This window comes from Alligator sinensis, unplaced genomic scaffold, assembly GCF_000455745.1.
Source record: "Alligator sinensis unplaced genomic scaffold, ASM45574v1 scaffold455_1, whole genome shotgun sequence".
Classification (NCBI taxonomy): Eukaryota; Metazoa; Chordata; order Crocodylia; family Alligatoridae; genus Alligator; species Alligator sinensis.
The window spans coordinates 2,115,538-2,137,750 of NW_005842142.1; the positions used below are offsets into that span (position 1 = coordinate 2,115,538).

General features: G+C 47.6%; 2 protein-coding genes across 8 annotated transcripts in view; one reads left to right on the plus strand and one right to left on the minus strand.

Annotated features, from left to right (window-relative positions):
• LOC102383456 (UPF0061 protein Pfl01_0444) overlaps window positions 1-21,851 on the minus strand; it is a 54,321-nt gene extending 32,470 nt beyond the window's left edge. For 2 of the 5 annotated variants that reach the window (XM_025206146.1, XM_025206143.1), the window contains exons 1-7: window positions 21,653-21,851; window positions 20,549-20,667; window positions 20,215-20,343; window positions 17,854-17,918; window positions 17,690-17,746; window positions 17,496-17,594; window positions 12,122-12,189 (exon numbers count right to left, since the gene is read on the minus strand). In XM_025206146.1, the coding sequence (XP_025061931.1) occupies window positions 12,122-12,189; window positions 17,496-17,594; window positions 17,690-17,746; window positions 17,854-17,918; window positions 20,215-20,343; window positions 20,549-20,667; window positions 21,653-21,815 (700 nt within the window). In that variant the 5' untranslated portion in view covers window positions 21,816-21,851. The remainder of the gene's footprint in view (window positions 1-12,121; window positions 12,190-17,495; window positions 17,595-17,689; window positions 17,747-17,853; window positions 17,919-20,214; window positions 20,344-20,548; window positions 20,668-21,652) is intronic. The other 3 variants (XM_025206144.1, XM_025206147.1, XM_025206145.1) reach the window with 3 other exon arrangements.
• A 128-nt stretch (window positions 21,852-21,979) lies between these two features.
• Window positions 21,980-22,213, plus strand: part of PDSS1 (decaprenyl diphosphate synthase subunit 1) — a 35,684-nt gene continuing 35,450 nt past the window's right edge. For 2 of the 3 annotated variants that reach the window (XM_025206148.1, XM_006025366.3), the window contains exon 1: window positions 22,056-22,181. The gene's annotated coding sequence lies outside the window, so the exon portion shown is untranslated. Of the gene's footprint in view, window positions 22,182-22,213 lie in introns of all 3 variants that reach the window. The other variant, XM_025206149.1, reaches the window with a different exon arrangement.

A 22,213-nucleotide genomic window follows, 5' to 3' on the forward strand; every position in this document is an offset into this window, starting at 1 on the left:
CGGGGCGCGGGGGCGACGGAGGGGGGCGCCGCGGTGGCGGTGGGGCAGCAGTGAGGAAGGCAGGGCCGGCCCGCGGGCCCCAGCCGGCAGCGAGGAGAGGGGAGCTGCTTACCACCGTGGGGCCCGGCTCATCAGTGAGCTGGGTCCTGCTGCAGCTACCCCACGGGCTGCGCGGAGCGGGGCTGCCCCAGCTGCGCCTGATTGAACGAGCTGGGGACAGGCTCTGCTCCTTGCTCCCGGCATGTGGCCAGGGGAGCTGCAGCATGGCCCCTGCCCTACCTGCATGCGTGGTGGATGGAAGCATTAGGTAAGTTTCTGCACGGAGCTAGGGGCACCTGGTGGCTGGGCCGGGGTGGACGGAGGCACGGGGTAAGTTCCCGTACAGAGCTGGGGGCGCCTCAGAGCCAGGCCAGGGCAGACGGAGGCATGGGGTAAGTTCCCGTACAGAGCTGGGGGCACCTCGGAGCCAGGCCAGGGCGGACGGAGGCATGGGGTAAGTTCCCGTGCGGAGCTGGGGGCGCCTCAGAGCCAGGCCGGGGAGGACGGAGGCATGGGGTAAGTTCCCGTGCGGAGCTTGGGGCACCTCAGGGCCAGGCCGGGGCAGATGGAGGCACGGGGTAAGTTCCTGTGTGGAGCTGAGGGAACCTTGGAGCCGGGCCAGGGCGGACAGAGGCATGGGGTAAATTCCCGTGCGGAGCAGACCCATTTCATTGTCACTTCCTGCAACTCCATTGGTGTCAAAGGTCACATGACATCACTTCCTGATGTGATGTCACTTCCTGTGAGGTCTTGGAATATGGCTCGCCGGCCCACTGGGTGATAAAAAGTTCGTGATCCGGCCCCACATTCAAAAAGGTTGGACACCCCTGCCCTAAGGGGTCCTCTGGCCCAAATCGTTGCCCACCCCTGCTCTAGATGCTTCACAATAGATTTTTTGAGGACCTGCTCCATGATCTTTCCAGGTATCAAGGTCAGGCAGACTGGTCTGCCATTTCCCAGAACTGATGGCCACTATACATGCACTTTTTCCAATCATAGTTTCGTAGCAGTTAGGGTCAGGAGGGACCTGATCAGATCATCTAGCCTGACCCCCTGCCACAGGCAGGAATGAATGCTGGGTTCACAAGACCCCAGACAGGTGATCATCCAACCTCCTCTTAAATTTGCCCAAGGTAGGGGCGAGGACCACTTCCCTAGGAAGCTGGTTCCAGATTCTGGCCACCCTCACTGCAAAATATTGCCTTCTGATCTCTAACCTAAACCTATTCTCCATCAGCTCATTACCATTGTTTCTCGTCACCCCAGGTGGTGCTGGAGAGAATAGGGCTCTTCCTATTTGCTGATGATCTCCCCAATGAGTTTGTAGGCAGCCACCAGGTCCCCCCTCAGCCTTCTCTTGCCGAGGCTGAACAGGTTCAGGTCCCTCAGTCTCTCCTCATAGGGCCTGTCCTGCTGCCCTCTCACCAAACAGGTGGCCCTCCTCTGAACTCTCTCTAGGCTGGCCACTTCCTTTTTAAAGTGTGATGCCCAGTACTGGACGCAGTACTCCAATTGTGGCCTGACCAATGTCGCATAGAGGGGGAGTATCACCTCTCTGGACCGGCTTGAGATGCACCTTTGGATGCATGACAAGGTATGGTTGGCCTTGCTGGCTGCGGTCTCACATTGGCAGTTCATGTTCATCTTGGAGTCAATAATGACTCCAAGATCCCTTTCCGCCTCTGTGCTTTCAAGAAGGGAACTCCCCAGCCCTTATTGAACCCCATCCTATTCTCATCTGCCCACTTTTGTAGTCTGTGTAAATCTAGCTGCAGCCTCTCTCTCCCTTCAAGTGTGCCCACCTTGCCCCACAGCTTAGTGTCATCAGCAAACTTGGACAACGTGCTTTCAACCCTCTCGTCCAAGTCGCTGATGACGATGTTAAACAGTGTGGGCCCAAGGACCAAGCCCTGGGGTACCCCACTGCTCACATCTCGCCCGGTTGAGTACGACCTGTCCACCACTACTCTCTGGGTGTGCCCCATCAGCCAATATTTTACCCATCCAACTGTGTAGGCATCAATGCCACAGTTGCCTAATTTATTGATGAGAATGGGGTGAGAGACAGTGTCAAAGGCCTTCTTAAATCTAGAAAGACTATGTTCACGGTGACACCATCATCCAAGGATTTAGTTACTTGGTCATAAAAGTCAATCAGGTTCAGCGGGACCTGCCTTTGATGAACCCATGCTGATTGCCCCGAACAGGATCTCCCCTGCTGGCCCCCCATAGATGTGCTCCTTGACGATTCTCTCCAAGACCTTCCCAAGCACCGAGGTGAGGCTTACGGGCCTATAGTTACTTGGGTCCTTCTTCCTCCCTTTCTTAAAAATTGGGACCGTATTAGCTGGTTTCCAATCCTTAGCACCTGGCCAGATGACCACGAATGCTCATACAGCCAGGCCAAGGGTTCCGCGATGACCCCTGCCAGTTCCCTCAACAATCATCTGGGAGCTCACCTAACCTCCACAAGTTCTCAAGAAGGACAGATAATGGTTCTGAAATATCCTAGGGTACTGAAAGAATTGGCTGAAGTTATCTTCCATCTAGATCTGCTGACTTAAAAAAGATTAAGAACTTCGTGTTCAAGTAGGTATATCCACGGTAAAGGTGACCCCACAATCACTTCAAAAGACTGAGACCAAAAATGACAGAAACTGCCACACAGGTTATATTGAATTGCTGCTCCTAAGTAAAAACAACAAAGATACAGCTCTCCAAAGCCCTGAGGGCCAAGACTGTGCCTTCCTTTGCCCATGCATATGCATGATGCCTGACGCATTGTGAGCATGGCTGGAATGCAAAGAAACAACTTGGAATAGCTGCAAAAGCACTGAAGGGGTTTTAGAGTTCCTGCTCCTATAACTATTCTTTGCCACTTTGCAGTAGTCTCCAGTCTAAGATACATGCAGGATGACAGATTCTGCTCAAATACTATAACAACCATTAGGTAAACTAAGTCTTTTGTTTAAAGACCATGGTCTCAGCTTTTGATGCTTTCATATACTACAAAAAGTTAAAAAATAAATATTTTACTGTCCCTCTGTATATGGTATCAGGCTAATTTTTTATAAACTATAATAGGGAAAATTCCCAGTACTACATTAACATCAGTTCACTCACTCCCACAGAGATAGGAAATGGATTGACTGCTAAGGTAAGCTGGTTTTCAGTGTTTGTACCAGCCATTCCACCCCTTTCAGAACAGGTTTACTTTGGCTAGTTTCTAAGGTGAAAATCTGCACTGCATTCTACAAGTCTACACAATACAGGGGTAAGATCATGGATAGCCAATGCAATGAGCACTCTCAGCATTGCTAATATCTATGTAACTGCACCAATTTAACTGCAAAGGTGGCAGATTTCCCCAGTACTGCCAGGTTGGGCTTTTGCAATCACATTATAAAAGAGAAGAGACTCTCAGGTCAGATGAGCTACAACAGTGGAGGCCAAACTTCTGGCAAATCAGCTGTCGACGTAAGTAAGTAAGTAAGTAAACAGTCTCCTGTAACCAACACGCGTCTGTGCCTGGTTAATTTCACCCCATCCATTAATTACCCACCTGTCAAGGTGAAAGTTTTACTGCTCCGGTGGGAATCAGAAAGCAGCTGCCAGCGCTGCTCTGATCCCTGACATGGCATCATAAACAGGATCAGGGGGAAATGTGATGGAGGTGGAATTAATTAAGAACTGCCCCTGGCGCAGTGTGGGGGCGCCGTGCAGATAATGCGGATGAATTATGGGCGCACATCGCTTATCACCAAGTGGGCGGAGCGGAGACGGGGTGTGTCGGTGGTTACTTCTCGCTGAAAGGGGACAAAGGGGTCACCAAGGAATGGGTAACAGATCTAAGCCTTGGGGCGTTTGGCTGCGTTATGGGTGGCGACCAGGTTCTATACAGGCCATGGGAGGAAACAAAAACGATCTCCCTGGCCCGAGTAAAACCAGCGGGCACAACAAATCCAACTCCTGCCCAAGAATACGCCCGCTGTATACGCCATGTACGGGAGGGCGGGGAGCCGACGCCGGCCGACAAATTTGCTTGTGCAACTCTGGCGCTCGGATCGCGTGGCCATGAGCTCCTAACCCAACTCCGCGAAAGTTTGGAAACTGAGGGCCGCACTGCGACAAAATGGGCGGGCCCAAAGTGGGACAAAGGAAAGATAATAAATGTGCTATTCCGTGCCTTTACGGGTGTGTTGCGGGAAAATGCAGACTTAGAGGCCCAGCTAGCCACGGCTGGAAAAGCGGCCGCGAACGCAGCAACAAAAGAAATTCCTGAGCCACCGCCCGAAAATGGCACCGGGGAAAACAAAGGGTGGGACAATGAAAAGATTCCACAAATTCCACAAGGAGGAGGGCCAGCCACGGTACCACCTACGGCCCCGCCCCCCGAAGTGGCGCCGCCCGCTGGTCCGCCCCTTGAGATGGCACCGGCCATGAATCCGCCCCCTTATGGAGGGGGATGGCCAGCTGCGTCATTGCCTACGTCCCCACCTCCCGAAATGACGCCACCCGTGATTCCACCCCGAGGCGGCGCCAGTCACAGATCCGCCCCCTTACGACGGAGGAGGGAAGTCATACCCAGCCCTCCCGGTCAACCCCGACCCCGCTCCGGTCCAAGCTCACCCCGTTGCTATAATGAAGCATAACATAGATGAGAACGGAGTGGCACGTACGACTATTACGTACCGTACCCGTACTTGGCCAGAGATGCAGGATTTGTGTAAAGAGTCAAAGTTAAAGCCCGGCAAAACCTTGGCGGTATGGTTAGGACGGTTGCTAGTAGAGTACGGGTCAGAGACGCTGGACCAAGATGAGGCTAGTTTTCTAACACGTCAGGCCACCTGGAGCGGGGGACATGCCACTGATTTAAACACAGTAACGGACAATATTTATTGACCCATTCTGCTCCCAGCTCTCATTGCAGGTCAAGTGTACCAGAAAGCCTACGCTTGGCATAACGGACGACTCCTAAAGCCCTCCGCGGAACAACTGCTGCTAGCCATCATCGGGGTAGCCTACCTGTCCTGGAATCCTAGAGCACACCCACTGGGTATAACAATCCAGCAAATAGGCGGCCCATGGCCTCATCGACACCTCACCGATTCCAGTCGAGTCCTGACCACAATGGGAAGCACTGAAGCGTGCGTAGAGGTATATGGGGGCAAGGAGGTCATAACCCTCCGGCTCCTTTTGGGGCCATTGGCTGGCGAACCGTCGGGGAATTTATTAAGTGAGCTACCACGGCTACAGGCCCTCATGGACTCTACAATGACAAACCCCGATGGGGCAGACCCACGTTCTTCGGCGTGCCCAGTCGAACATCTAGAGCCGGACCGTCACCAGCCTGGTCCTCAACGTGACCCCCCCGGCCCGCGACATGAATTCCGGGTCCCACCGCCAAGGACGCCAGAGGAAAGGGCTATGTTTGGTTTCCTCTTAAATAACACGCAGCTTACTAAACAACAGCTACGCGTTTTAGGAGATGAGGGCCAGCGACTCCTAGCGTCCGCAATGGACTTTAAGTACCAAGAGAAGCAAAAAAACGAGTAATGGCCGCTGGTCACACCGGCAGCCTACTCAAACCCGACCCCACAGACTCTTGTCCCTACACCGAGCTTGTTCTCTATGATGTCGCTGACCCAACTATACGACGTAAGGTCCTCTTCCTTTTGGACACCGGGGCGCAAATCAATGTCATCACCCCAACGACGCCTCACGTAAAGACAAAAAAGGCCACCAAAGTCCAAGGGTTAAACTCCGTCGCCACCGCAACGAAAGTAAAGTTTACAGTGGCCAGATACCACCACGCATTGGAGGCAGGCCTAGGGGGCATCAACATTTTGGGAATCCCTCGACTGAGAGCCCTCGAACTGAAGGAACAGGTGTTGCAAGCTCTCCCGATCACCGTTTCGGAAGCGGATCGGCACAGACCCACACTCCACAATGCATCCACATGGCGTTATAAACCAATCCCGACCAAAGGACACCTCCGGGAAGCCCTTATCGCCCTCCTACAGCGGCTCGAACAACAGGGATGTATAACACCAGTAGCTGCTAGTACCCACCTATCCCCGGGGTGGGGAATTGCCAAACCAGCAAAGCCCGACGAGGTACAGTTAGTAGTTGATTACCGCGAGGCTAATAAACGGTGCCAGCCACTCATGCAGCCCAACGCTTCTATGCTACCACAATGCCTACTTGAGATGGCACAGTTTCAAAGGGGCAAGTAGTACGGAATGACCCTTGACCTTAAGGACACGTTTTACTCCATCCCAATTGTTGACAACGACGGAGTCCTAAATATGTGTGTCAAGGGCACCATGTACCGGTGGACAGTTTGCCCGCAGGGATACCGCAATGCTCCTGCGTTAGCCACGGGCACCATGAACGACACACTCAAAGACTTTCGCACCTCCTATGCTTTACCGGCGGAAAGCAACCTAAGAATCTGGAGCTATGTTGACGACCTCGCCATCATGGGTCGTGACCAGCAAGTAGTTGCTGAAGTCACCCGCCGTCTGACCAACCATCTCCATGCTAAGGGGTGGACAGTCAATTTAAAGAAATCAAGCTTGCAACCTACAATGAACATTACGTTTCTAGGCACCAGGTTCACCGGTGCCACTAGATCCGGTGTAACACACGACGAAACCCCGGAGCTCGGCCCACTCGAAACGCCATTGCCAACGGACAAAAGACGACTTCAACGACTCTTAGGGCATCTTAATTGGTACCGGCATTATATCACTCCACCTTACCTCCCGGTACTTGCGAGGCTTCAGCGTCAGACCCGCGACAAGTCACGAAAGGCCACGCCTTGGACGAACAAAGACAGAAAGGACCTTCGTGATCTCCTCCACACCGTAAAGAACACGCCACTTCAGGCACTTGACCTAACTGAGACATTAGTAGTAACTTTGGGGTACACCACCAATCACGTATGGGCCACTGCCCATAACCCCCAAAACGAGCTGGTTTATGCCTCACACAAAGCCCTCCAGGCGGCCCAACATCGCTACGGGGCCTTCGGAAAAATCCTGCTAGCAGGGAGACTCGTGACATTACTGTCTCAGGGACATGGAACACTCCGACCCCCCGCCGCCACCCTCTTGCCTTTGCTGGATGCCACAAAGGTCGACTCACAGTTCCAAGGAGAACCAGCTACCTGGAACGAAATGGTACTCCACCACCACTATCACTGGTGTTGCTAGAAGTACGAAGACTTACCACCCAGTCCCGACGCCCAAGATAACTTCACACCCACTCTTTATGGAACTACAGCTCCGGCCTGGATGGCCTCCGATGGCACCACTCGAAATGGAGGGGGCTATGGGTTCTATTGCAAACCGTGCCATGATGTGGGACTATTCGGCGCCCCCGAAGGGGCCACAGCCCAAAGAAACGAACTCCTAGGGTTTGAAGCTGTCATCTGCTACTGCCTTCATCATCATGACGGGACGCTTCCAACTCCCATCATAGCCATTGATTCCCAGTACGTCTACAAAATTGTCACTGGCGCAGCCACTGCGGCGGAAAACCTAGAAGATTGGGAGAGAATCTGGGACATGCTATCCCAGTTTGTCATCCTACCGCTAATAAAACACACCAAGTCGCATAAACTTGAAACTGATCCCGTACACGAAGTCATCGACAAGCTTCTAGAAGACCCTCTCCAGAGTGATGTTGTCTTGGCCATCAAGACGGACGATCCCAAACCGCATTTAGATCCGTTCCTCACGTGGCTGCATGAACACTGGGGACACCCAGGACAAAGGGCTAGTCAATTACGTTGGTGATCCACTACAGTAACTCCCACACCCTATGGCACAAGGTCTGATTGGGAACGAATATCTCAAGCCTGTGAAGCTGCCAAGGAGAAGTGTCATCAAACGAAACATCAAGTCGGAGCACTAGATGCACGACAGTTTGTGCCCAGAAAGGTTTGGCAAGTAGACCTTCTAGGACCTCTGCCCGAAGCCAAACCGCCGAACAAGGGATTGGTTGTTGTCAATCTCGGCTCGAGACAAGTACAAGTAATTCCCTTGCGAAAAAGCAACGCCGGTGCCATAATTTCAGCGTTAACAACTGTGTTCGCTAGCTGGCAACCTCCCCACGAAATTCAGTCAGACGGAGGCCCTCCATTCAATTCTAATGCGCTGGACAAATTTGCACACCTCCACAACGTTAACTGGCATCTTCATCTTCCCTATCACCCTCAATCCAACAGCGTAGTCGAAAGGCGCATCGGTCTTTACAAGGAACAGCTACGATTACGTGGAGGGGGAACCTACAAAAATTGGACAAAGTTCAACCACAAAGTCCTTATATCACTCAACAAGGACAAAACCCTCTGGAATGAACCTTCGCTTCAGAAACCCCCACCATGGGAACCAAAGTTCAAACCAGACGAATTAGTTTGGGTCACCGTTCCGCACCCTCACCAATCACACCCACGAGTATACAAAGGAGTCATCTCCAAACCCGAACTGTACCCTAACACCTACTCCGTATACCTTGACGAAAATAAAGACCAATCGCCAATTTTAGCTCATCATAATTGACTAACCCGTCGCTCTGCCCTCAAAACCGACTAACTGTTATGTACCCAGTTACTGCTCTCGTTTTATTTTCCAGGTTCGACCGTGGCCACAGCGACCAGGTCCGACAGCCCGCCAAAGACATCAAGTCGCATCAATTTCGTGTGCCGCTGTACACTCCCCGGGCCATGATGAAGAGGCTTATTGTGCTCATCCTGTCGAGTGCTGTTGTCGCCTCAGTGCCTTCTACAGACTTCGAAACCTCCAACTCGATTTTATCTCTTCTGTCAGTGTGGGCAAACATGACGGGGTCTAACGACATGTCGGGGCTAACCGCTTGTCTAAAACTTCCGTTGTCGGTTGTTGACCCAGTGTTAGATCCCATTGTATATCCACTAAATGTTTCTGCTTGGTTACAGGAGAAAAATGGGGCTCCTCAAAAAAATGCCAACTTAACTTTTCCCAGTGCCAGGGGACCTCGCCGCCATATGTACTCTTGGTCTGTTAACATAACCCTCGATGCTGTCATAACCGAATGATTTTTAGTGCCTCGGCACAGTGGAATTTTCCCGCCACATTGGAACTTCTTTGCACGGTGGAATTTTCTGCTGCAGAGAGAAAGCCCCGGTGCAAAAAAGTTCCCGCCATTTGTATGCAAATTCACACCCCATTATTGGCTGATTCTAAATTATTCCTACTTAACGACTAGTAATTGGCTCGCTAGCCGTATAAAAATCCGCGCGACTTCCGCCCAAGTCGGAGAACTTTGAGCACGCTGCAGAGTGACTTTAAAGAATTCCTGACTCGTGGCAGAGCGAATCAGTAGCCTGATCAACTACCGATTTTTCCTCCCCGTCGCCGAGCGCTTACCCCCAACATGCCCGGTTCGTCTGTGGACTCACTGGCTCGGTTTCTTGCCAGTTGAAGCAACTCGTTGCAACTACGCAAGCAGCCTTTACAGCCTGCGTCGCGGCCACCAGCGGCGTAAGTAAAAACTATTTTTGCAACCAATACGCTGTCTCGCCTCTCCATCCACCAGCCTGCCTGACATTCGCTTAATTAACCAGCGTTTCCCTCAGTCGGCTCTACCTGGCTGAGACAGATGCTATGGGTCAAAAGGGCTTTTCCCGAAGCACCATCGACCCATCTTCAAACAAACGCAACACGCAGCAGCTGCTTGGTTCTGAGGTCCCATGGGGAATCCCAGGAGAAGGGGTAGATTGGCAACGACCGGATAGTTCGCTTAGGTGGTACCCAAGGAAGGGTTGGTCACCACCCTGGTACTTACCCCTTCTGCCCGACCCCAGTCTGACCACAATTGACCCCAATGTTAAAACTTCAGGACCTCCACCTTTTGGGCCTTCTCCCTTGTTAACCCCAAACCCAATCACAACATGGAACGCTTCCTTGGCAATGAACGTTTCAAATAACATGAGCTTGTACTCGTATTATTACCCCATCTTAAGAGCAGCCCAAATTAGCCAGTGGTGCCATAAACTTTCAGCAGCATCACCCAATCCCAATGCTGTCCCTGGCGAGTTACACCCCAAAACGTGGACGGGGTCAGCCCGGTGTAAAACCATAAGTACCCCAGCTCCTGCCGGGTTACTATGGGCCTGTTCGGACGGGCACTTGTATACAATGCTCCCTGGCACCCTCTTGGGAGTACAATGTTTCCTAGCTACGGTTGTGTTATGCCCACCAGTGTACACCAATACGGCGTGAAAGCCTTCCCGTGTTACGCCACCGTATGCGGCGGGGTACCACTTGGGAGTTCGCTCACCGATGAAGGGCAATCTAGTCAAGCTCTGCGATGGATCCTCGAAGGTACCTTCCTCTGGGGGGGGCTAAGCATAGGAAAAGCCCGCATAGCAATCGCTCAGTTAGCAGAAGAAGTCGAACGCTTAGTTAACGACACTGCTGATAGCTTTGCTCTAATCAACCAACAACTACAAGCCACTTCACAAATGACGATGCAAAATCATTTAGCATTAGATGCTCTTTTACTTAAAGAAGGCGGACTTTGTCAATTTTTAAATCTTTCCCTTGAACATTGTTGTATTGGTATTCCCAATGTGTCCCTTCCTCTAGAACACCAAATCACGTCTTTGTGAAAAACTGCAGCAAGAACCAACAACGTCGCAGGACTAGGAAAGGGATGGTTAGCTGACCTTTTCGGCTGGATGGGATGGGATACATCATCTTGGTTAATGCATTTACTAAACCTGCTTATTACCTTGTGCTTGCCATTAATTGCGATAGCCATAGTTGTATGTTTAGGTTGTTGTATCTTGCAGCTCATAAAGAAACGACTAACGACGCTTTCTGCTTTTGTATACACCGGCTTGCCATTAGATGACTCCAATGACAACAAGTATGACGACGAGAACGAGCTATAGCCTAAAGTAAGTGGTCACTTGCTGTGCCATGGGCAAGGGGGCATGTCACAACCCAATTAATCAGTGCCCATGCCACTAGCAAGAGATACCATTCAGACCATCCTCATTTCACACACAGTAGTCAACTAAGGGTTAAAAGAAATCCTTGCCAGAAACTCCTGAAACAAAATCCCGGAGGGAAAACTGTATGTAATTGGTCAAGAAACAAGCGTAAGCCCCTCACACGTAACCTCATACGTAACAGGCAGGAAACCTGACCCACTACCTTGTAACCTGATAACACAAAGAACTGCTGCTTTGCCAAAAAATTAAAGATTCCACTTAGCAGCCCATCATTGGATATCTCCGTTAGTTACCTCTGTCTATAAATAGTTTAGCAACTTCCGCCTAAGGTGGAGAGCTCTGGGGGAATCTCTGAGGAGAAACCTGAGCCCATCACCAGAGTGACTTAGTGGTCTGATCAATTACTAATGACTCCCCGTCATCGTAAATCTTGACGTAGTAAAGCCATCGCTTGACTGTAACCCGAACCCGTACACTTGACTGTAACTGAAGCAACTGTAACGGAACAAAGGCTCAGCCTGCGTCGCACGTCACTATCTGGGTGACGTAAGTAAACAATTTCCTGTAACCAACACGCGTCTGTGCCTGGTTAATTTCACCCCATCCATTAATTACCCGCCTGTCAAGGTGAAAGTTTTACTTCTCCGGTGGGAATCAGAAAGCAGCTGCTGGCGCTGAATCTGATCCCCGACATCAGCCACAGACCCTCTTTGAGTGCTATGCTGATCCCCTTTCCTTGCCTGATTTGCTGCTCTGCTTTCTGCTTCTTTCTCTATGCTTCCTGCTTAATCTGCAGGATCACAGGGGCTGCCTGTGCCACTTGTAGCACCCATGCTGCAGGTTGGCTGCACCTATACTATAACAGCGGTCTTATCCACAGCCCTTCATTTTGATAAATTAAGAAACATTTGAGCATTTATTTCCTCAGAGGAGGTGTAACATTTAAACAAGGACTCTTTATACACTCAACGATTCTGTCATAAAAAATATGGGAGACTGCAAGTATACAATGCACAAAAATCAATGAAGAATGGAGCCACAATGTTACACTATAGTATTTTAAGAACCATTGATTACCTCTTTCTTTCTTAACATTTCCATTGTAAAATTGGTCTCTCCACACATCATCATCACTTACAACCAAGCTGTAAGAAAGGAGAAATGAAGCCATTAAACTATGAAAAAATCTTTTATATCCCAACCATTCAGATTTTATCATCCTACTTCATTTTAAAAAAAGAAAGAAAAGATAAGTAATTGTTGGACAGCAAATGATGCAGACAGCCCAGTGGAGAGGGGGTACATGTTATTAGCAAAAAGCGTTCATCATACTTGCATGTTCTCCATCCCCATAAGCCATCCTTTTATCTGCACTATCTTGTCATAATTGAAGCTGTGCATTCTCATGGGCAAGGACTGTTTAGGGGGTTTTTTTTAGTTCTTGATGTAGAGCACTCACAACAGCACGGGCCCTGATCATCCATTGGTGCTATTTTAATATAAATATTAGGCTCAAACTTCCGGTATATTAACGAAAAATTAAAAACTAAAATATAGGAATGTATTGTGATGAAGGTTCCTATATTTATGTGAACCAGCGGTGTTGTACTAGAACTCTTCCAGGCACACTTGGGATTCTCTTTAGTAATCAGGAGCACAGCAGACAGTACAATTCAAAGAAAGAATTAATTACACCTCTGCCTACTGAAAGAATGTACCAGCAGTGACTAGCAAGGTGAAGAAACTGGGTTTGCTTTGTAGCTAATTCTTGCCATGCAAAACCCAGCCAGAGGTACAACATTTTCTCCCTTTTTCTGGGAGGAGGGCTGGGAAATCATAGTCTGGCAGATGATCATAGAAGAAGAGCTCTTAACCCTGCAACTAGGCACAGAGAGGCTTATCTGGTTTGGGTACTGTTCTTTAATTTTTCCTTGCCAATGGACTGAAATAATGACTCATTTAGGATCCACAAATAACTAGAGTTGGGTCTGTTAAAAACCCAAATATATTTCACTATCAAAAAGAAGGGAGAAATTTTGTTTTCTACTAAAACGCAGATGTGTAGCGTCTAGTTACACACAGACCTTGGACTGTTAGTTGATGGCTTTAGATATAATCTGAACAGTTACTACTAACCATAAAGGGGAATCAGACAGATTGCTGAATAGGTAGAAGGGCAGAAAACTGAAAAGCTGAATTTTGAGGTTTCCCTAAATAATTAAACTGCCTTTTCTTTCAAGATACAACTAGAAACGCAACAAATGTCTGTGCAGGAATATAAAAAGGAAACCAGAACCAATGGATCATTGTAGGGAAGAGAGGGATATAAATCAAATAATAAATATATTAATATAGAAATAAATGAAATATTCAAATCCCATCTCACTGATATAGAGACGATTAAGTCCAAAAATGTGGTCAGTGTTTCCAAATAGCTGAACTTTCCATCCAGTTCATAAGATTGGAAACCATCCAAAGTAGTTATAGATTTAACTGTTTGTTTAAACTTTATTAAATAAACATTAACACACCTACCCTGCAACCCCCGACTGCCACAGACAAAAATCCACACTTCGTCAACTAATCTACAAGACCTAACCTTTCTTATAGCCAAATAGATAGATTTAACAACGTACCCTATAGGTCAATAATTTCAGACCAGTGTTATTTTCAAAGTTTCAAGTCCAAGGGGGGGGCTCCAATACACCCAACCCCACCCTCCAGCACAGGCTGGGCAAACCCCAGACAGAACTCCCTTCCCTTTCTCCCCCTCCCATTCTGAAGACAGCACCGGAAATGGGGAGAAGCAGGGGGAGTGGCGCTAAGGGAGAGTGGCTGCAGGCACGCAGCTGTTCTGAATTGGAGCTCAGTTCCTCAACCCCCACCCCAACCCCGGACCCATTAGTGAATGACTTATGGGTCTGGGGGAATGATGTAATTCACAGCTCTTCCTGTGAAGCGCCATGGGTTACAGCAGGGAGCTGAATGTCTGTCAGCACCCAAAATCAACTGGCTCAGCAAACAAATACAAGTGCCTACATCTCCTGTTTTCAGGCTGGTGCACTGACAGTTGGTGGGATGAATCTGGCTTAGGGGGCTAGATTTCACTTTCCTAACGCTCCTGCTTTGGAACGCCCAGCTCTATGAATATAAGGAAAGTAAACTGTAATTTAGATATTTATTAGAAACAAACCAACCACAAAAGAAACATTCTGTGCAATGGACCCAATGGAAGCTCCAATCTATAATTTCAGCAGTGGCAGAAGAAGCTACTTCCCATATGTGGTACCACTGCAGTCATAGACTGGAGCTTCCTGTTGAGAATAGAGTATGTGAAGTTAATGGAGTAAAAGTCTCGGCAGGGCATTCTTGGATAATTACATGGCCCTTTCGCACTTCTGCTAAGACTCAACAAGAACTCTGTAAACAAACTAGAACTGGTGAGACATGACTGCTCCCCATTGGGACAAATACGGATATCTGCTAGATTTCTTCAAATGAAAATTTGACAAAATAATTCTGAAAGGCTTCAAGCTCATGCAGTCTTTTATGAGAGACTTAATTCTACCAACACCACTGAAAGTCCTAAACAGTTTGCCAAGTACAATGGGATAAGGCATATTATGTATTTGGCAGAACTGGTACACAGTTAAATGAGTAATGTTTGAGACTGTTTTCTGAACTCAGCAATTTGTCAAGACAACAGCAAGGAAGGACATAACCTTGCCAGAGGCTTTCATGCTGATTTCTAGACAGACGTGTGGATTTTCGACAATTGTTGACACTTTGGGACCTTTTGTTGAAGTAAGTGAGCAGACCTTCTAAAACATCATTTGCAAACACTGCACTCCAGCAGAGCAAATGTGTTAAAATCAATGCTAGAGAGATTTGCAGACACTCTGCAAACATAGAAACCCCATGAAATTGCCCTGTGACAGCTGAGTACAAAGTATTTGCCACAGAATATTTACTTTCTTTTAGAGTGAAATGGCTGAACCCCAGCCATTCAACTCACTTGGAATACAAAATAACAGTCCTATACTCCCCCCACCAGCTCCCCTCCAGCTTGTATTCAAGCAGAGTTGGGTTTAATATAAAAATGTTTGTGTGATCTCTTGGGGCTTTTTTTCCTGGGAGAGCACTAATAATAAACACCTGCTATGCTCTTAGATTTTATTCTGGGAATTATTTCCAACAAATTTAAAAAAAAACCTGTAAGAACTGAAAAACCAATTGTGATCTCAAAAAGACACCACTCATTAAAATTTCATTTCTGGTTAAAAATAATTTTCTTATCAATCTTTAAACTAATATATAAGATTATTGTAAATGAAATATAAGGATTCAAAAATAGCTGGGTTTTTTCCATGCACTTGCTCTGCATTTCTGACAATACCTGTAGATAGTCATTTTTACCTTTTTTCTGAATAGACTTACACAAGTGCTTAGCTAAATTCTGAATAGACTTACACAACTTTTATGCATAAATATGTCATTGACTATTCAAATGTGTCAAGTTAAGCATAAGCATATGTAGCAGGGCACTGGGGTATACCTGCTCCTTTAAGGGGGCAATCTGCCTGAGAGGCCACTTCCAGGTAGTCAAGTGGGCTAATGAGAAACTCACCTGACCAGAAGAGGAAGAGGACTCAGGTGGCAGCTATATAAACCCAGAGCCTGAACTGGTCAGGCAATCCCTTCCCAGCAGCCATGAGCCCCTGACAGCAGACCAGCAGCCAGGCTCCTGAAGAGACTTAGATTTATTTAAACAATTCTGCAGGCCTGGGAACAGAGGCCAATTTACAGGCACGTAGTCTTTGTTTTATGTTACACCCTTAGTGGATTTGAGGTGTCTGCCAGAGGAGCTGTGAGCCCAGAGGAGGAGCTGCAAGTGGGACCAGGGGTCCGAGGGCCCAGAGGAGCAGCTGCGAGCAGGACCAGGGGTCTGAAGGCCCAGAGGAGATACCGCATGCAGGACCAGGGGTCCAAGGACCCAGAGGAGATGCCGCATGCAGGACCAGGGGTCCAAGGACCCAGAGGAGATGCCGCATGCAGGACCAGGGGTCCAAGGGCCCAGAGGAACAGGTGTGAGTGGGATCAGGGGTCTGAGGGCCCAGAGGAACAGCTGCAAGCAGGACCAGGGGTCTGAAAGCCTGAAGGAATGGCTGTGTGCAGGACCAGGGGTCTAAGGGCCCAAGGGGGCTGGGGCTAGCAAGCTAGTCTCTCCTGGGCAGCTACAAGGTAAAGAGTTCTGTGCAGCAGGGCTCCTGAATGCACCGATATTTTACTGTGGAACCCCAGTGAAGCTTGGGGAGCTCACAAGGCTAGCCCAGGGCTGGAAGGTATACCAGCGTTAGAGGGGAGGAAAGGTTTGCCCTCTTAAAACGACCTATTGTTTATGCTGCAGTTACACTGACACCCAGGAGGGATGCAACCAGACAGAAGCCAGGAGCAGAGCAGACAGGGGCCAGGTGCCCAAAAGGGCCAAATGACACCTAGTACCTCAAGCCAGGTCCGATATAGTGGGCCTAGGCTAGAAGGCCTAGCTGAGAGGAACGGGGTGGTGGTTGAGCAGACCAAAGACCAACAAGAGATCAACATTAGGAAACACCCGCAAGGCTTAGGGCGTTGTGTAGGGGAGGACAGGAGCCTTGCAATTAGCCCCTAAGGCCTTAGGTGCTCTGTGGGGCACAGTCAGCAAGAGCAGCCTCAAGAGTGAGGGGCCTGAGACCTAGGAATAGTGTAGTGAGACTGGTAGGGTGCCAAGGAAACCCAGTGAGGGTCCAATTAGACTGGGGCTCATGCCAAGGCCTGTGGGAAGCCTCGCTCTTAATTTTATCAGTATTCCATCAAGGTGTGGCGGGCAAGAAGGGGCAGACCGGGCACAGTTGTGGAGTCACCAGGAGATGTAATGGCTGCCCCTGGGACTCCAATGCTGCTACAGCATATAAGACCTAATCAGATAGCAAATTCATCTTGCCCTTGGTGCCAGATTTTTATATAACAACAGTGAAGAGAAAAACACTTCTTTAAAAAAGAGAGAGGAAACTGTGATTATAAGCCCATAAAAACTGGAAGAAGGAATTAATATCAGAAATGGTTCTTCAGCTAATTTTAACCTATTTTTTTAAACTGATAAGACTGTAAGTTAAAGTCACTCTTTTTAAGACACCACTATAAACCTCACCTCATTTACCCATCACCAACTGTGTATCACAAAAAAAAGTAATCAATTAGTAATGAGACTTAGAAATTATTAGGAAGTTTTGCCAGTCTAACAAATGAAAGAGGTGTATTTTTGCCCCTGATTGTAGTGTGCATCCACAGAAAAACCATTAAGCCTGCTGCCAAGCTTCAATGATGCATTGTTCAGTGCAACAAAATTTGGTCCCAAAACTCAGCATCACGGTACCTTTAAACATGAATGCTGTGAAAGAGAAAAGAAGAATACCTAGCAGCTCTGCTTGTTGGAATGCCAAGGTAGTGCATGGCTTCGCTACACAAAAATTCTCGCACAGAGGAACGAAGTACAGCTCTTCCATCACCATCTCTACAAAGAACAAATAGGCAACATTTGTCTTGTTTTAAAAATTTAAAGAGAAAAAACATCAAACTTCTGTATGTATGGATTTAAGTATACTGTACCTAGAGTATGGTGTCTTTCCTGAGCCTTTTAGCTGTAGTTCCCACCTCTCACCATACCTGTGAAAATAGTACTAGTGTTTTTAATGATACCACTAGGATAGTTTCTAAGTGATATTTAGCTGAAATGTAGCTTGTGGATAATTTTGATATAAAGCATGCTGTACCTGTTTGTATACACTCCAATCATGTGGGCTCTTCCATCACCAAGCTGACCTGCCCAGCTACCAAACTAAAAAAAATGAAAATTATGTAATTTTCCCCTTGTTATCATTTACAGTTATGTTATGTGTCAGGGAATTGTTTACATTTAACAAACCCCTTAACAATGGGCGCATCTACACGTGCCCCAATGGCACTGTTGTTACTGCGCCATCATTTAGTACTTCCTTTTGGGAGTGCCGGTGGCATGGTTCTGTTTAGCCACTACATCACTGTAGCAACATGCTGTAGCAAGAAAGCATGTTGCTACAGTGGTGTAACTGCGGCGTCACGGTTTGTGTCTGCCGATGCTATATCAATGTAGTATCTCATGTAGATACACCCAATATAATATTGTTCAGGTAGCAAATTGCAACCCATATTAGAAAAAGACCCTATTCTTAAAAAGATCTTCCCAGAGCCCCCCATCCTAGCCTTCAGACAAGCACCGAACCTCGCCAACCTCATCACCAGAAGCAAACTTCCTCAACCCCAGAACACACCAAAAGGATCCAGCCCGTGCCATGACAAGAAATGCAAACCCTGCCCCCACATCTCCACCACCCCCACTATTACTACACCCCACAACAGAGCCATCAGCATCCCAGAATCTTACAGCTGCACCTCCAGGAATGTAGTATACCTCATCCAATGCACCAAATGCCCTGATGGAAGATATGTAGGAGAGACCAGACAACAACTGCGCACCAGAATGAACGCACACCGGAAATCCATCAAAGACAGAAACACCCAATTACCGGTGGGGGCACATTTGTCACAGGAGGGCCACTCTCTCTCCAATCTCTCAGTCCTGATCCTCAAGGGAAATTTACACAACACATCCCAGAGACGAGCCTATGAGCTCCATTTCATCAACCTGCTGGATACTAGAGATCAGGGACTAAACATAGACATTGGATTTTTGATACATTATAATCTGCCTGGCAACTGACTCCCCAGCCCAGCCCAGCCCCTGGCTTCTTTACTTTTCATTCCATCCAGGAAGAGCACACAGCAACTGCTGCAGCTTCCTGAGCCTGACGAAGGGTTTTTGAACCCGAAAGCTTGCTTAATAACTATTCTCCAACCATTTGGGTTGGTCTAATAAAAGATATCAAATTCACCCAAGGAACCTTGTCTGCCTAATCTTGTTGAAGCCAATGTGTTTACTCAGTTATAAACCCTAGTGCAGGCAGGAAGCATTTGCAGGATCAAACCATACCATAATATTTCCAAAAGGAAGAAAAATGAAGAGGGACATGAAAAAACACAGCAAAAGAAACTGAGCAATACTAGTAATAAAAAATTATCTCTCTCTGGCTTCTGTCTATTTAAGTACAGATATGGCTCCTAATGCCACAGTATTCGAGTCTGACATCCAGTGTCATTTTCTCACTGGAGATTACAGACCATGTTATTCCAGGAGCAGTCCCATTGATTTTAATGGGGCTTTGGACACCTTTCAAGCCTCTGAATGGATTATATTCACCATGGGTCACAACTTGGAGGTAGCCTTTGAGAGTGCACAACTCCCAAACCCTATTCTGAGTGGACAGTGGATGACACAAGGGTAAAACAAAACAGCTGCAGCAAGTAGGATAAGCAAACAAGAAGCTATGAACAAATATTAAAATGTCTACACCCCTGTCTTTATCTGTACACTTTTCCTTATATGAGATTCAGTCAAAAAGTAATGCCGCCTATTCTTTTTTTCTTACTGAAAAAATATGCAACCTGCATGGAAAATTTGTACATCACCACTGAACACACAGCTGTTTTTCAACATAATCTCCTTCTCCATCCATGACCTTTTTCCACCTTCAAACAAGAGCACATATCCTGATATTGTAAAGACCTTATTCTTGGTGCAAAGCCTCCATCACTCTGTTGTCATCCCAAAAATGCTGCCCTTGCAGGTCATCCTTCATCCACTGGATTGTACAGAGGATGGAGCAACGCAGTCCACTGGGACTGTCTCTGTAATGAGCAAGCTGGTGTGTGGGTGAGCCTTATTATACAGAAACACCATCTCAGACATGTCTCTTTAGGGTTCTTTGCATGTGATATTTCAGTTTCTTCAGGGTCTTGACATAGACCTTTGTAGGTCCCTTAGACAAGAAGTCAACACGAACACCCCCCATATCCATTGCTTGCTTAGAAGATAAAAATTAAGAGACATTATATTCTGACTCACCCTCATACAAAGTACAACATTAAGTTACAATCTACCTCTTAACTGGCACTGACTTCTTTATAGATTTTCAAGGGATAATTCAAATAGTAAAGGCCACTATGTTATTATATAGGAGAAATACTATTACTGATACCTGATGACCTCCGTATCTATGAGCCAGAGGAACAAATCCAATTCCTACTTTCCCACCACTGACAAACTGGAGAAAATCATCTGTTTCGGTGATAGACACATCAAGGTCCAAAATCTCTTCAAGAACTACCTGAGAAACAGAAATTATTTGAAAATTACCAAAACTGCTGGAAGCAAGTTTTTTTTTCTTTTTCCAAATAACGGTGTGTTGCTGAGTAAGACACCACTAAAATTAAGGTGGAATTTATACGTGACATTTTGCATGCTCAATTTTTCGAATAATTTGTAAGAAATACATATTAATACAACAAAAGCACTATATTCTAAAACCTAACCTTTGAAACGGCCACAAGAAGTACTCTGGATTTGAATGGAGTAGGGTAGGCAACTGAAAAAATGCAGTCTCTCACTTGACGAACATAGTTTTCCTGAATAGGATCAACTGGCAGAGCTGCTGTAAAAAAAAAAAAAAGAGAGTAAATCTTTAAAAAAAATTAAATAATTGTAGGTGCATTACTATAGACAGAGTATTTCCTCTGAAGCAAAAAAAAAAAAAAATTTCAAATGAGTGAACAAGATCAAATAACATCCAAAAACAAAATGTATCCTTATTTTAGACAGCAGGAGCTGAATCCACAGCTGCATTCAGTGTAGTTGTGGGGCGGGGAGAGAGAAATAAAGGACATTACTTCTGATCCAACCTTTCCCACCCCCGCCAAAATAAATCTGGAATCCAGCTAGGGCCACACAACTCAGGGCTGCCTCAAATTACACTTGATTGCATTAAAAGGCCATTTCAACAGTCAGAGTATAGTAGTGTGAGAGCCATGTCCAAAGGCACAGTCCAAGCCCCAATGCCGCAGTGCGCAAGAGCAGACAGTAGTCAGTCCATGTGCCAGGCGAGTCCACACACCAGCTTTAGGGTTGCTCTGCACAGTGCGAAGCAGTTAACAGGCAAGAGCCTCTGGCTCTTCCTGCACCATAACTTGTCTCCTCCAGCCTCAACTATCCTTCTTCGCTCAGGGCTATTTCACACCCTGACTAGGGACAAAGAGGCCAGCAATAACACATTTTAAGACCCAGAAATGCCTGGGGATACATTAACATTTTCAAGAGTTTTTCACTAGCAGCCATTTAGAAATCCCTTACTAAATGTACCTCTGGTAAATTTGCCAGATGCATTTTTGCAACAACAAAAAAAATGTACCGTGGTTATTCATAAATTATTCCTACTCTTGAAGCTGGTTGCTAGAATCATTATTCAGTTCCCACTCTCGTGGGCGACTGCCAAAAAACCACCCTGCTCAGTTTGGGGGGTTTTTGTATGCCTACAGGCAATTTTAGTTTTTGAAAGCTTCTCTCTGCCATGTGTTGCATGATGATGACATGTCATTGTGTAGGTGTAAGAGTCAAAGTGTAGGGGATTTAAAATCAATCACCCGATTGCACAATCCAGGATGGCTTTGTCCCTGTACTGGGCAAACTGCTAAAGCAAACCCAAGACTGCAGGTGAGAGAGGAACAGTGGAAAAAAAATCCTGGTCGTGCCCCGTTCACACTCTTTCAGCCTCCGCTCTCCGACACAGGCCTCTTTGGTGTGCATTGGGAAAGTGGGCCAAGGCCACCAAGTAAAGCAAGATCTGGGGGGGCCCCTAAGTGCGATTACTGGGGACAACCAGAGAAGCGGGCATGGTGGTGAAGGCCAGAGGTTTAAAAGGAGTGCACCACGAGGGCACACGCAGCAGAGCAGTGCTCAGGGTCCCTCGAGTGAGTCCAAGGAGCCAGTGCCTGCTGGCCAGCAAAGCCCTGGCCAGAGACGTGAGGGGACCAGCAGCAGGAAGACGGCTCTGCAGTCCCCGGCCCCCAGTCAGAGCATCCTTCTTGGGGAAGTACGTGGCCGGCTCGGCTAGTGCCAGGAGCTCAGTGGGGCCGGGGCCAGCCCACCCCGCAGAAGGTCCTGGCGGAGACGGTGAGGGAGCCGCAGGCTGGGGCAGCGCAAGC